Source organism: Bufo bufo, chromosome 2, assembly GCF_905171765.1.
Source record: "Bufo bufo chromosome 2, aBufBuf1.1, whole genome shotgun sequence".
NCBI lineage: Eukaryota > Metazoa > Chordata > Amphibia > Anura > Bufonidae > Bufo > Bufo bufo.
The window spans coordinates 813,977,373-813,992,338 of NC_053390.1; the positions used below are offsets into that span (position 1 = coordinate 813,977,373).

The window sequence follows — 14,966 nt, forward strand, 5'->3', positions numbered from 1 at the left end:
ACGGAGGGGCAGAGATTCGACATCAAGACCGACGTATTGAAACGCCAGACGTGAGGAGTCTCTCCCCCCCATTGTGCCTAGTTTAACAGTGAATTTCCCGGTGACAGACTCCTTTTTTACACTGAACCCATGAGTTTGTTGTATTGGGGTACGTTCACATCTGTTCTACCTGATCTGGTAGTCTGTACCAGTAGAGGGACGGACTACCGGATTTCATCTAATCTGGCATAGCCGGATACTGCCGTTCACTGCCGGACCCAGTTTACTATAATGGCATCCAGCAAACGGTGCCCACTATTCTGGTTACAATGGAATCCAGTCTGTTCCGGCAGAGGAGTTCATGACCTGGTCGGGTATCTCCGGCACAGGAGAGCTGTTGGGTCTAAGCTCTGCCTGTGCACAGTGCCCCCACGGCGGGCTGTTATTCGCTGTAACCGGGGCTCCTTTGGATGCTCCAGTTACATCGGTAGTGCAAAATGAAGAAGAAAAATGTTGCTTCCTTCCGGACAATTGCCTGCTCCGTAGGTGATGTCACAGCTCATCTTGTGCAGGTCAGAGAGCATGCCTCCGGTCTGTTGTGTCTATGACCCATGTGGTCTTGACATATTCTAGGCCCGGTGACCAATGCGTTGGCATTGTGTACTCCTTTTGATTCGGTACATAAAGACGTTAGAACTTTCACTGATAAGACGTGGCTCCTGTACTGACGTGGCTGTTTTTCTATTCCCAGGCAATGCTATGGTGTACAAACCGTCTCCCTTCACTCCTATCACGGTAGTTTTGCTTGCTGAGATCTTCACGGAGGCCGGGGCCCCTCCAGGTCTCTTTAATGTGGTCCAGGGGGCCGCAGCCACTGGGGAGTTCCTCTGTAAGCATCCAGAGGTGGCCAAAATATCATTCACTGGCAGCGTCCCCACCGGCTCAAAGGTAACTCTGTCCCTGACCAATGTAACCAATGTGACGCCAAAGACTGAATTCTGTTGCCCTAAAATGTGGCTCATTTCAGACGTATTTTTGAAGCAGTAAGGCCCCTTGCAGACGAGCGTGTCCGGATGCATTGCGGCAAACCCGCGCGAGTAGGTACCCAATTGCAGTCAGTTTCGACTTCGACTGCGACTGCGTTCCGTTTTTATGGCGCTTTTGCACGCGCGTGATAAAAAACTGAATGTGGTACCCAGACCCGAACTTCTTCACAGAAGTTCAGGTTTGGGTTCAAGGTTGTGTAGATTGTATTATTTTCCCTTATAACATGGTTATGAGGGAAAATAGTAGCATTCTGAATACAGAATGCATAGTAAAACAGCGCTGGAGGGGTTAAAAAAAAAAAAAAAAATTTTTTTTTTTTTAACTCCCCTTAATCCACTTGTTCGCGCAGCCGGCATCTCTTCTGTCTTCTTCTTTGAGGAATAGGACCTTTGATGACGTCACTACGCTCATCACATGATCTTTTACCATGGTGATGGATCATGTGATGGACCATGTGATGAGCGTAGTGACGTCACCACAGGTCATTTTCCTGTGCACAGCAAAGATGAAGACAGAAGAGATGCCGGCTACGCAATCAAGTGTTGAATTAATATAAATATATATTTATTTTTTTTAACCCCCCCTTCCCTATTGTACATTCTGTATTCAGAATGCTATTATTTTCCCTTATAACCATGTTATAAGGGAAACTAATAATGATCGGGTCCCATCCCGATCGTCCCCTAGCAACCGTGCGTGAAAATCGCACCGCATCCGCACTTGCTTGCGGATGCTTGCGATTTTCACGCAGCCCCATTCACTTCTATGGCGTCTGCGTTGCGTGAAAAGCACAGAATATAGAGCATGCTGCGATTTTCACGCAAAACGCAAGTGATGCGTGAAAATCACCGCTCGTGTGCACAGCCCCATAGAAATGAACGGGTCCGGATTCAGTGCGGGCGCAATGCGTTCACGTCACGCATCGCACCCGCGCGGAAAAAAACTTGCTCGTGTGAAAGGGGCCTAAGTCAAAAAGAAAAGTCCACTCCACCTTGCTCTCCAAGGGGCCTGGCTTCTTCTGAAAGGCGCAGGAGTTTCAGGAGAAATGTACATGGCCTGAGATGCGCAATTTTGCCAAAATTCTGGCACAAAAAAATAAATAAATTATCTTCCAAAATAAACCAATTAATCGGTGATATAAAGTGAGACTAAACCATCTAGAGGCGGCCAGGTTTGTCACCCAGCATCTAGTTGGTCTTGTAGACTGCCTGTCTACGGCTGTGCTCACATCTCCAGCAGAAAGCCAGTGTTTATTCCAGAGATCTCGCCTGATCCCATTATAGGCAGTGGGGATCTGGTGGATACAGTAACTGTGGAAGTCTGTTCCACTGCCGGAGATGTGAACATGGCCGAGGTCACTACTACACTAACTATTAGGCAGAATTACCAAATGACCCCAATGTTTCCACTAACCGGAGTTTAAAGGGGTTTTCTGAGTTCATTCAAGCCCTGTGATTGCCTTTCTCCGGCGCTGACAGACAGCAGCAGTACCACGTTACGGTATGTGCCTGGTGTGGCCATCAAGGATAGAGCACTGAGGGCAGTGATTGGCCACAGAGGTCACACGTCACCAACATTGTGATATGCTCATCACTGAAGCCAATCGCTGCCCTCTGTGATAGACCACTGGGGACAGTGATTGGCTGCAGTGGTCACGTGCTGTATCCTGGAACATCAGTGTCAGTGATGTGAACAGCGATGTACTTGGGTATGGCACATGTTCCCAGCAGCCAGTCACTGTCCTCAGCAGTAGACCAATAGGAGGACAGTGATTGGCTGCAGCAGTCACATGCTGGCATGTCACCGCTGGAGTTTGTATACAGTGGCAGAAGGACGAGACTGGGGCCACAGAGAAACACTGGAGAAAGGGCTGAGTATAACACGCCGCCTTATTTGAAGCAATTGTAGGGCTTGTCCGAGATTTCTAATTATGTCGGACAACGCCTTTAAAATGTGGCGCAGTGGAGACGTTGGGACAAATTAGCTAGTCCCGTTAATAGTTAGACAGTGTACACTTGGGCAGTCTAAAAGTCAACCAGATTTATCTCACTGACTTACGCTGGCACACCCTTAGGCCCCTTGCGGACTCGCAGCGAGGGACACGGCCAGGAACTGCTGGGGTCACACAGCATTATATTGATTTATGAGGCTATGTAACCCTTAGATTTCTGGAATGCATTGGATAGCACTGACCTAATGTTGTCCGTATTATCCAATACATTCCAGAACTGTATTCCGCGCGGGTGCAATGCGTGATGTGAGCTCATTGCACCCGCACTAAATCCGGACCCATTCATTTCTATGGGGCTGTGCACACGAGCGGTGATTTTCACGCATCACTATGTGTGGTCCTGCAGACTGTATGGTGACTGACCGTAGAAACCTAAACCATGAAGTGCTCAACATTTACTGTGCTGATGCTACATAATACTGTGATATTCTGCCACAAGATGTCTATCAGGTATTTGTCTGTGTGTGGCCACCTAGTGCATGTGTTGGAGTACTTAGCCAATTCAAGCTGTGGTAAGGATGGACACGTCTGTGTCAACAACTGGTCAGTGTATAGTGTCTGGCCAGTGGGTAGATGGTAAAGTAAAAGGGACCCGATGGTGGCATCGCTATAGAAGGTAACTGTTAAGGAGCACTGCACCAACTAACCGGTCTGGCATATGGCCTGACCCTCAGGGTGTTATACTGGCACCTCCCTGGTATTCACCCTTTAACCCCTGTACAGGGATGTGGACTTCGTTGTAGGTTAACAACCAGACCGCTACATCCTGGGATAATCCTGGTTCAGAGACACTAGTTCGAAGCACCGGAGGCAAAGACATTAATTCGAACCCAGACAGATCAGCGGCCAGAGCGAAAACACAGTGCACTGGCAGACAGACAACCTTCAGGAACCGGGACACGCATACTACAGGAACCCATTCATACACAGCAGATACTTGTACAAAAACTTAGCAAAACATAACTGGGACCAAATTCAGACAATGCACAAAACAACCCATTTCGGGATTGTACTTCGTCAGGTCGAAATTTACTATGGTGTATCTTAGGGGTAGGCGATATGCAATATAAATTTGTGCCACGATATGGGTTTTGTGCATATCGCCTATATCGCCGGACCGCGATATGACCACGGAGCGGTAGTGAATGATCGCGCTCTCGGTGCGCACCATGTTCTCCTGAGCCGGCACAGTGGAGAAGGAGAGAGAGTCCCTCCCTCTCCACTGTGCGCGGCTGCCGCTGGCCACTAATAAGAACAGAGTAGGAGGAGGGGAGGGACTGTGGCACTGCGCCACCAATGAATGCCTGAATACCAACGTAGCGTTCATGTGCCGGCCATATCCCGGCCCCTATGACTGCACGCTGCGATCCGCCGCAATTAACCCCTCAGTTGAGGGGTTAATCGCGTGGATCACTGCGTCCTGTCAGAGGTCGGGTGCCGGGAATGTTCTTCAGTCTCTGCATTGGTGGCAGTGGGCAGTTCCGATCGTAGTCCCAGCATTGTAATGCTGGGGCTCCGATCGGTTACCATGGCAGCCAGGAGTCACGGACTGTCACGCTACTGAAGTCCTGGCTGCCATGGTATGTTAGTGAGCAGCATTATACTCGCGTGTGGCCGCCGGGCACTCCTTCTGTCTGTGCGGCGCATTGCTAATGCTTATAGCATTAGCAATGCGCCGCACAGACCTATGAGAAGGAGCGGCCACGGCGCACGTGAGTATAATGCTGCTCACTAACATACCATGGCAGCCAGGGCTTCAGTAGCGTCCTGGCTGCCATGGTAACCGATCGGAACTGCCCACTGCCACCAATGATGGGGGGGGGGGGGGGGGGGGGGACCCTGTGGCCACTGCCACCAATGATTAATACTGGGGAGGGAGGGGGGGGTGGGTTTGAGTTACCAGAGGGGGCTGATGAGAGGCTGGGGGGCACATGAGAGGCGGGGGGGGGGGGGGGGGGGGGGGCGGATCAGGGGCTGGGGGGCACATGAGAGGGGCACATGAGAGGCTGGCTGCCATGGTCAGCTCCCTGCTGTTGTGTGCACAGGGCAGCAGGGAGAGTGTAAAGTCCTATTCACCCTAATAGAGCTCTATTAGGGTGAATATGACAAGGGTTCTAGCCCTTAAGGAGGCTAATAGTTATTAAATAAAAAGTAAAAAAAAAAGTATAAACACCCTCCCCCCCAATATAGAAAACAATATATCGCAATATATATCGCATATCGCACATGCTTAAAATTATATCGCAATATAGATTTTAGGCCATATCGCCCACCCCTATCTGACCTGACAAAGGAATTGGTACGATCCTGAAACCATGGTATGTCCGACTTGATGGGATCAGTAAGATCCTGAACCATGTTGTTTTGCCAGTATTCCTTGGAGTTGTCTTCTATAGCAGTGCCAATATTGGGTCACTTTTTTTCTTCTACCATCTACTCGCCAAGTTCAAGACCCTGTTTAGGACCAGGTGGACAGCAAGCGTCAGCTGGAGCCACTCTGATCTACAGCCTGGAGCACCCTTTACTATAAGTGCTTTGTCATGGAACGATAGTCCTGGCTGTGACGGTCTTCTCTTCTCTCCCAATCTGACTGGGTGATATTTTGTGTTGTGCTATAATTAAAAATTTAAGAAAAAAAATCCCAGCTCTTCAGTCTTTCCATTCTGCTGCTACATTGACCGACTCCAATAATGTGGATGGATTTCTCTTGACTGTGTGTGTAGATATCTTTGCTGTTAGACTGCTTACTGTGCATGAAATGTCTACTTTCCTTATGTACCAAGTTTTAAACCTTCAGAAAATGTGACGTGTGCCAGTAAGTGTTTACCCTGCGTCTTTCAGATCATGGAAATGGCTTCCAAAGGTATTAAACCTGTGACCCTGGAGCTTGGAGGAAAGTCTCCTCTCATTATCTTCTCCGACTCTGACTTTGACAGCGCTGTGAATGGTGCTCTGATGGCCAACTTCCTCACCCAGGGACAAGTAAGATCCAAATTACATAGATACATTGTAAATGTCATCAGTAATGTTTAAGCAGTGCACCCTGTAGGTCAATAGATTGAGACATCCTGACAAAGATTTGTTCTCCATTTTTAACACAAAGGAGGCTTCCCATGATATGCTACCATTCAAGGTGACAGTATAGCTGACAACCAGTTATGATTAGGCCTAAAAGGTTCCTGCTCCAGCCAGGAGGAAGAGGAGGCTAGGACCTGGCACATGGAGATTTGTTTATAAAATTGTGGCCATAAGCTGCTGTATGGGCACACGGCAGAGCTCAGAAGGGAAGGAGCGCCACTTGGCTTTTGGAGGGCTGTTTTTGCTGGAATGGTTTGCGGGAGCAATGTCACATTTACATAGACCTTGAGGTACCAGTATGGTGGAAATCCCCAATAATTGCCCCCATTTTGGAAACTAACAACATGTTATTTATCAAGGGGTGGAGTGAGCATTTTCACACTACAAGTATTTATCCTTTTCTGGCTTGATTCACTGTTTAATAGGATTATACATTGCTAGTTTCCAGGGGTTCTGACCTCCCTGCAATCCAGCAGTGGTGGCCGTGCTTGCACACTATGGGGAAAAGTGGTGACCAGGACTGCGGGAGTGTGAATAGGCAGCACGCATGCACAGCAGCTCCTGTCCTGGCTGTAACCCCTGCATACAAGCATAATGTATAATGTGGTGGGGAAATGATTCCAGCCAGGAGAGGAGGCAATATGGACAATCGCAATACATTAGTAAGAGCCTCATATTAACGGTCTGCATGATAAATGCCATTCGCTGAGGTGAGACAACCCCCAAAACAGTAGGACATGGCAACCAGAGGCAACATTATCCAGTGGAGAAGCCAGGATAACCCCAAAGATGTCAGTGGAAGATACAGCTGTATAGCGCCCCCTAAAAACTGCAGGTCGCCATGTTCAAGGAGCGATTTGTGTAGAGTGCCAGTAAACAGAAAAATACATTGATAAATGGGGGCTCTCCGGCTAAAAGAAAAACCCCACAAAAAATGAATCCCTCCTCGTTGGAACACTTGTGTCTGAGAGGGGGAAGGTCAGCACTGTTAAATGATAAAGGTTAATGGGGTTGTGCAACAATACATTATATAGCGGTCATCAATATCTGATTGGTGGGGGTCCAACACCCGGGGCCCCTGCCAATCAGCAGGAGGCGGCGCCCTATGTCAGCGCCACTTCCTCTTCATTGCACTGCCCATCATCTTGGAGTCTCGGCGGCGCGGTGTAATTACAAGTACTGTACTCGCTCCATTCACTTGGATCCCTGTCGATCAGATATTGCTGACCTGTCCTCAGGATATATATATATATACACAGTGGATATAAAAAGTCTACACACCCCTGTTAAAATGTCAGGTTTCTGTGATGTAAAAAAATGAGACAAAGATAAATAATTTCAGAACTTTTTCCACCTTTAATGTGACCTATAAACTGTACAACTCAATTGAAAAGCAAACTGAAATCTTTTAGGTGGAGGGAAGAAAAATATAAAAATAAAATAATGTGGTTGCATAAGTGTGCGCTCCATCTTATAACTGGGGATGTAGCTGTGTTCAGAATTAAGCAATTACATTTAGGCTCCATTCACACGTCCGCAATTCTGGTCCGCATTTTGTGGAACGGAATTGCGGACCCATTCATTTCTATTGGGCCGCATGATGTGCGGCCTGAATCCGGAAATGCGGACCCGCACTTCCGGGTCCGCAATTCCGATCCGGAAAAAAAATAGAACATGTCCTATTATTGAACACAATTGCGGACAAGATTAGGCATTTTCTATTAAGTGCCGATGATGTGCGGTCCGCAAGATGCGGAATGCACATTGCCGGTGTCTGTGTTTTATGGATCCATGGATCCGCAAAACACACACGGACGTGTGAATTGACCCTTTAAATGCTGTTAAATAGGAGTCAGCATACACCTGTCATCATTTAAAGTGCCTCTGATTAACCCCAAATAAAGTTCAGCTGCTCTAGTTGGTCTTTCTGACACTTTCTTAGTCGTATCCCACAGCAAAAGCCATGGTCCACAGAGAGCTTCCAAAGCATCAAGGGGTTCTTATTGTTAAAAGGTATCAGTCAGGAGAAGGGTACAAAAGAATTTCCAAGGCATTAGATATACCATGGAAGACAGTGAAGACAATCATCATCAAGTGTAGAAAATATGGGACAACAGTGACATTACCAAGAACTGGACGTCCCTCCAAAATTGATGACAAGACGAGAAGAAAACTGGTCTGGGAGGCTACCAAGAGGCCGACAGCAACATTAAAGATGCCGCAGGAATATCTGTCAAGTACCGGCTGTGTGGTACATGTGAGAACAATCTCCCGTATTCTTCATATGTCTGGGCTATGGGGTAGAGGGGCAAGACGAAAGCCTTTTCTTACGAAGAAAAACATCCAAGCCAGGCTACATTTTGCAAAAACACATCTGAAGTTTCCCAAAAGCATGTGAGAAAAGGTGTTATGGTCTGATGAAACCAAGGTTGAACTTTTTGGCCATAATTCCAAAAGATATGTTTGGCGCAAAAACAACACTGCACATCACCAAAAGAACCCCATCCCCACAGTGAAGCATGGTGGTGGCAGCATCATGCCAAGGGGCTGTTTCTCTTCAGCTGGAACTGGGGCCTTAGTTAAACTAGAGGAAATTATGAACAGTTCCAAATACCAGTTAATATTGGCAGAAAACCTTTAGGCTTCTGCTAGAAAGCTGAACATGAAGAGGAACTTCGTCTTTCAGCATGACAACGACCCAAAGCATACATCCAAATCAACCAAGGGATAGCTTCACTAGAAAAAGATTAAAGTTTTGGAATGGCCCAGCCAGAGCCCAGACCTGAATCCGATTGAAAATCTGTGGGGTGATCTGAAGAGGGCTGTGCCCAGGAGATGCCCTCACAATCTGACAGATTTTGAGTGTTTTTGCAAAGAAGAGTGGTCAGATCTTGCCAAGTCAAAATGTGCCATGCTGATAGACTCATACCCAAAAAGACTGAGTGCTGTAATAGCATCAAAAGGTGCTTCAACAAAGTATTAGCTTAAGGGTGTGCACAGTTATGCAACCATTTTATTTTTATATATATATATATTTTTTTTTTCCTCCACCTAAAAGATTTCTGTATACATGAGGGATAAACCGCTGGGCTGTACTCTATACATATGTGAGGAAGGCTATATGTACCTCACTCTGTCCATTACACCATAGCTTAAGTCACTTCCCACTGCTCCGTTATATATAGAGCAAGGGTCCGGTAGGGGTTAAAATCAGTTAAAAGTGCTGCAGAAAGTCCAGTCTTAATCCACATGAACGGGTGCTATTATTGGAAGTTTAGGGGCTGTCCAGGATCATTTCCCATAAATAGTACCGTACATTTGCACTAGAACGGTGATGAGCTGTAATCTAGCAGTGTCCCCCATCTCCAGCCCTCAGGGCCACCTACCGGTCATGATGACCCACAGAATGAATACCTGTGGTAGGTTGTGAGGCACTGACACCAATGATATCACCTGCAGATGAGGAACACTGATCTAATGGAGACGAGCGGACCACTCTCAGGCTGAGACCACCTGCGGCCTCCTGAGCAATCAGAAGGAGACCCCCCCCCCCACCTTACCGTACTCCAGTCTACAAGTCAAATCCGCTCCAGCTATTGAGAACCAATACCTCAAAGATGCGGCATCTTAAAGGGGTTTGCTTGGTGACAGATTCCCTTTTAATAATTTGGCCTTGTGAATACCAGATAGAACTGTCTGCCAACAGTTTTATACAACAATCCAGTAATAGAGGCCGTAATAGAGCATGTTTTGGACAGAATATATTTTAATATTTGGTCAAAAAAAAAACAATCAAGAAGGAGGCATGAAGTCTGTGCATCTACAACAATGGCATTTTATGTCTTGTTCTATGTGTTAAACATTTTCATTCTACACATAGCCATTGTACTGTACTAACATTTTTTGCAAGACAATTAACTGCAGTACCTCTGTGGGGCACTGCAAAGGGTTAATTAGTACTAAAACACTTAACCTAAGTTACCACGTTAAATGCTGTGATTGATGTTTCAAAGAGCTTGTTTTCCCCAGCATTCTGTAAACTCAATGACCAATGTATAGGCAACTGCATGGTTACTAGTTAGGTTGCCAGGGTTATGAACTTGACCCTCCCCCTGGTTAGTGAGTCTAGCATGTGCAGAGCTTCAGGAAGGATGCATGTGAGTGAAACTCTGCAGACCAGGCCCTAGTTCCAGAGAACTGCCATCTCTGAGACTTCAACTGCCTGAAGAACCACTTTAAGACTAGAGTAGCCCTGAAAGAAGGAGGAAAGCCTTCTCAGAAGGTCTAGGACCTCATGAAAGCTGTGTAAGCTAACTTCGGTGAGGTGTAGACCACTTGAAGCTAAGGATGTTACTGCTGTGGGTGGCTTACGTTGCTCAGGCACCTACCACTCTTTGATACAGATTGGCCACCTGGATCTTGGATCTGCAGAAAGAGGGTCACCAAGAACAGTGTAGCATGTCTATGGAGAGACTGCAAAGCGTAAAAAGAGAGAGACTGGGAGTTCTACAACTGCCTCCATTGTTGCTGTCATTGCACAGCTTTTGAGGAAACTCTGCTACATACCCCTGAACCGTGACTTTTCTGGTACCTGTATTACTACCCTCATCATCAACCGAGTAGAAGCTTTATTACAATGATTGGGCCTGGTCATTGCCTGTGGCCTCCATCACCTAACACCAAGGGCATCCCACTTACCATCAAGCAGGAGCCCCAACACCAGGAAGTGAGCCAGGGGTAAGAAGGGTTAAACCTCTTCAGTTTCTTCATGGTCCCAGGGAGCGCCAGAGTCAGGATATCTGCTGTTAACCACTACTACTCCGATCGGTGCCACCACTACCACTCCTATCTTCTAGTCACAGCTCTGCCCCAGCGAGTTTCTACATATCTACAGCATGCAGGTTCATTTGGGGTCCATTTTTTTTTTTGTAACAAGTGCCGGTAAACAATATGGAAAGTTGATCGGCGTGGTACGGTATGTGACAGTACGTGACCTAACCATCGTTGGTGCAGAGGTTCGCGCACATTCAGGGTTATTGTTGCCTGCAGAACATCACTTTATAAACGAGGTCATGTGCTGCCGACAGTCAGCTCATCTTTGACCTGATCTCTGGGCAGTGACCGGACATGGACATACCTAATTATCACATCTGTAAAAGGGTCTTTCTTGTGTTTTTTATTTTTGCCTATGTAAAAACCTCTGGGGAAAAAGGCCACAAAAAGCACAGTGAACCGCCCTAAATGCCACTATTTGTAGGTTGTTTTATCATTTTCTATTGCCCAGAGCTGGAGCGCCAAAATCTCACGATGCGCGAGCTAGCGCATGCGCAGTGTCGGCATCATGTTCATTCCCTGTGCTGGCATCAGCACAGGGAACGAACTACGCATGCGCGCAGCTCGCGCATCACGAGATTTCGGCGCTCCAGCTCTGTGACGTCAGCCAGCAAGGAGGAGATTCGGAGGACGCGGGGCGTTGCTGGGCTCCTTTCCGCTGGACTCATCTCCGGATACAGGACTCATATCAGGTCATTTGCATATGGATCAAAACTGTTTTTTAACATAATAAAAGCGCACAGAGCTATGGGGACTGGGTATTGCAGATGAGCTAGTGGCCATCTAGCAGCCCATGTCCCCAGCTCTATGCACAAAATCCTGGTGACAGGTTCCCTTTAACACCTTTACTGTGGTATGTGTTGCGATCAGCATGACACAAGACTTGGCATTTACTTGATTTTGATGTTGTCCATTAGGTATGTTGCAATGGCACACGTGTCTTTGTTCAAAGGGACATATTGCAAAAGTTTACTGAGGAAGTGGTGAAGAAGGTGGCAAAAATAAAAATTGGGGACCCTCTTTTAGAAGACACCAGGATGGGACCACTCATTAACCGTCCTCAGCTGGAGAAAGTGCTCGCCTTTGTTAAAGGTGCAAAAGAACAAGTAAGTTGCTTAGCAGTAAAAATAGTAAAGAGAAAGCAAACTGCAGCTGACGTCTCTTAGGAAACCTTATATTTCAGACATATATTATCCTGGAAGGATGACCCAGCTTTGCTCAGGTATACTTCAACTATTCCATTTAATATTTGTGTATGTGGTTTAAAGATGTCTATACTGTTCCCCATAACAGTGCCCTCCACAGTGCTCCCCATAACAGTGCCCTTCACAGTGCTCCCCATAACAGTGCCCTTCACAGTGCTCCCCATAACAGCGCCCTTCACAGTGCTCCCCATAACAGCGCCCTCCACAGTGCTCCCCATAACAGTGCCCTTCACAGTGCTCCCCATAACAGCGCCCTCCACAGTGCTCCCCATAACAGCGCCCTCCACAGTGCTCCCCATAACAGCGCCCTCCACAGTGCTCCCCATAACAGCGCCCTCCACAGTGCTCCCCATAACAGCGCCCTCCACAGTGCTCCCCATAACAGCGCCCTCCACAGTGCCCTCCACAGTGCTCCCCATAACAGCGCCCTCCACAGTGCTCCCCATAACAGCGCCCTCCACAGTGCTCCCCATAACAGCGCCCTCCACAGTGCTCCCCATAACAGCGCCCTCCACAGTGCTCCCCATAACAGCGCCCTCCACAGTGCTCCCCATAACAGCGCCCTCCACAGTGCTCCCCATAACAGCGCCCTCCACAGTGCTCCCCATAACAGCGCCCTCCACAGTGCTCCCCATAACAGCGCCCTTCACAGTGCTCCCCATAACAGCGCCCTTCACAGTGCTCCCCATAACAGCGCCCTTCACAGTGCTCCCCATAACAGCGCCCTTCACAGTGCTCCCCATAACAGCGCCCTTCACAGTGCTCCCCATAACAGCGCCCTCCACAGTGCTCCCCATAACAGCGCCCTTCACAGTGCTCCCCATAACAGCGCCCTTCACAGTGCTCCCCATAACAGCGCCCTTCACAGTGCTCCCCATAACAGCGCCCTTCACAGTGCCCTGACCCCCACATCTGCCTACCCTCTTAACATTGCCTTCTACAGCGGCCCCCTTCCTTAACAGTAACCCCTCACAGCCCCCTGCCCCCTTAACGGTGACCTCCACAGTGCCCCGTCCCCTTAACGGTGACCTCCACAGTGCCCCGTCCCCTTAACGGTGACCTCCACAGTGCCCCGTCCCCTTAACGGTGACCTCCACAGTGCCCCGTCCCCTTAACGGTGACCTCCACAGTGCCCCGTCCCCTTAACGGTGACCTCCACAGTGCCCCGTCCCCTTAACGGTGACCTCCACAGTGCCCCGTCCCCTTAACGGTGACCTCCACAGTGCACCCCCCCTCCCCCTTAACGGTGACCTCCACAGTGCACCCCCCCTCCCCCTTAACGGTGACCTCCACAGTGCACCCCCCCTCCCCCTTAACGGTGACCTCCACAGTGCACCCCCCCTCCCCCTTAACGGTGACCTCCACAGTGCACCCCCCCTCCCCCTTAACGGTGACCTCCACAGTGCACCCCCCCTCCCCCTTAACGGTGACCTCCACAGTGCACCCCCCCTCCCCCTTAACGGTGACCTCCACAGTGCACCCCCCCTCCCCCTTAACAGTGACCTATGACAGTGAAGAAAAATGGCTGAGTTGTTATGGAAACCTGGTGTAAAACGGTGTATGTCAAGACTGAAGGACCTGTGAGCTTCTATTGGCTAATAAGGGTCATGTGACTGTGTGTATGGCAGTTAGGATATGAGTGAAGAACCTGTGAGTTCCTATTGGCTAATACATGTTTGGGGAATATCTCAGGAATGGTGCGTCCTGAGACCTTTACTAAAACCTTCTTGGATACCTGATGTGCCCTTGTACCAAATCTGGTTTAGGTGTCTGGAATGGATGCCTGTAGAGGACAGACGGACATTGATTTGTATAATATAGATTTATTAGATGTGTCACACTATATACAGTCTATGTTCAGAGGTAGTAGGTCTTTTCACTGGTGAGGAACCGCTGGTTAATAATGCATTTTATATATTTATATGCATCTCTCATTCTTATCAGGGTGTCAAGGTGCTGATCGGTGGTGAGCCATACGTCCCAGCAGATCCTAAACTGAAGTCCGGGTTTTTCATGAGCCCTTGTGTATTAGGTAACAATCCATATATTCCACATACTGTTATCTCTGGATTTCATCCTCCTCCTGTGGATCTCACCCGCTCCATCTGGTTTATCATCTCTACTGACTCCTAGTCCTTTATTGTCAGTGGGTCCATCTCGGCCATGCGGCTCACCATAAAGTCTCTTTATCACCCATAGGAGAATGCAGGGATGATATGACCTGCGTCAAGGAAGAAATTTTTGGTCCTGTGATGTCCATCCTGCCTTTTGATACAGAGGAAGAAGTTCTGGAAAGAGCCAATAACACAACATACGGTTTGGCTGCTGGAGTCTTTAGCAGGTTTGAGCTTTGTTTTAATACTCCAACACTAAATAGAAAAATCTAAAATGAAAATAAAGAATATGTTTGTTAATCGTATTGTCCAGACATGAATACCGTATTTTTCGCTTTAAAAGATGCACTCCCCCCCCCCCCTAAAAAAAATGGGGGGGGGAAATGGTCGTGCATCTTATAAAGCGATTACTAGTGAGTGCTGCGTCTTATCATCGGATGCGTCTTATAAAGCGAAAAATACGGTAGATGCATGCCATCTGAGTCGTATACGTCTGCCTCTGACCTTGTACACCACATTTTTACATCTCTGGGATTAATATACAAATAATAGCGGCAAGCTCTTCTTAGTGGAACCAAATGGAGTCAAAGGTTCGTCTCCCCTACTTCAAACTAACAGAAATATTTGACCGTAAAGAATATGCATACCGGCTAGAAGTACAGTATGCCAAGAGGACAAAATTCTGTTCCCTTCCATGTA

The 14,966-nt window shown here is 47.9% G+C and overlaps 1 protein-coding gene across 3 annotated transcripts in view; it reads left to right on the forward strand.

The window, feature by feature from the left end:
- ALDH9A1 (aldehyde dehydrogenase 9 family member A1) overlaps window positions 1–14,966 on the forward strand; it is a 48,112-nt gene that overhangs the window by 17,239 nt on the left and 15,907 nt on the right. For all 3 annotated transcript variants that reach the window (XM_040419339.1, XM_040419338.1, XM_040419340.1), the window contains exons 6-10: window positions 731–927; window positions 5,879–6,019; window positions 11,866–12,054; window positions 14,098–14,185; window positions 14,353–14,494. In XM_040419339.1, coding sequence (XP_040275273.1) covers window positions 731–927; window positions 5,879–6,019; window positions 11,866–12,054; window positions 14,098–14,185; window positions 14,353–14,494 — 757 coding nt within the window. The remainder of the gene's footprint in view (window positions 1–730; window positions 928–5,878; window positions 6,020–11,865; window positions 12,055–14,097; window positions 14,186–14,352; window positions 14,495–14,966) is intronic.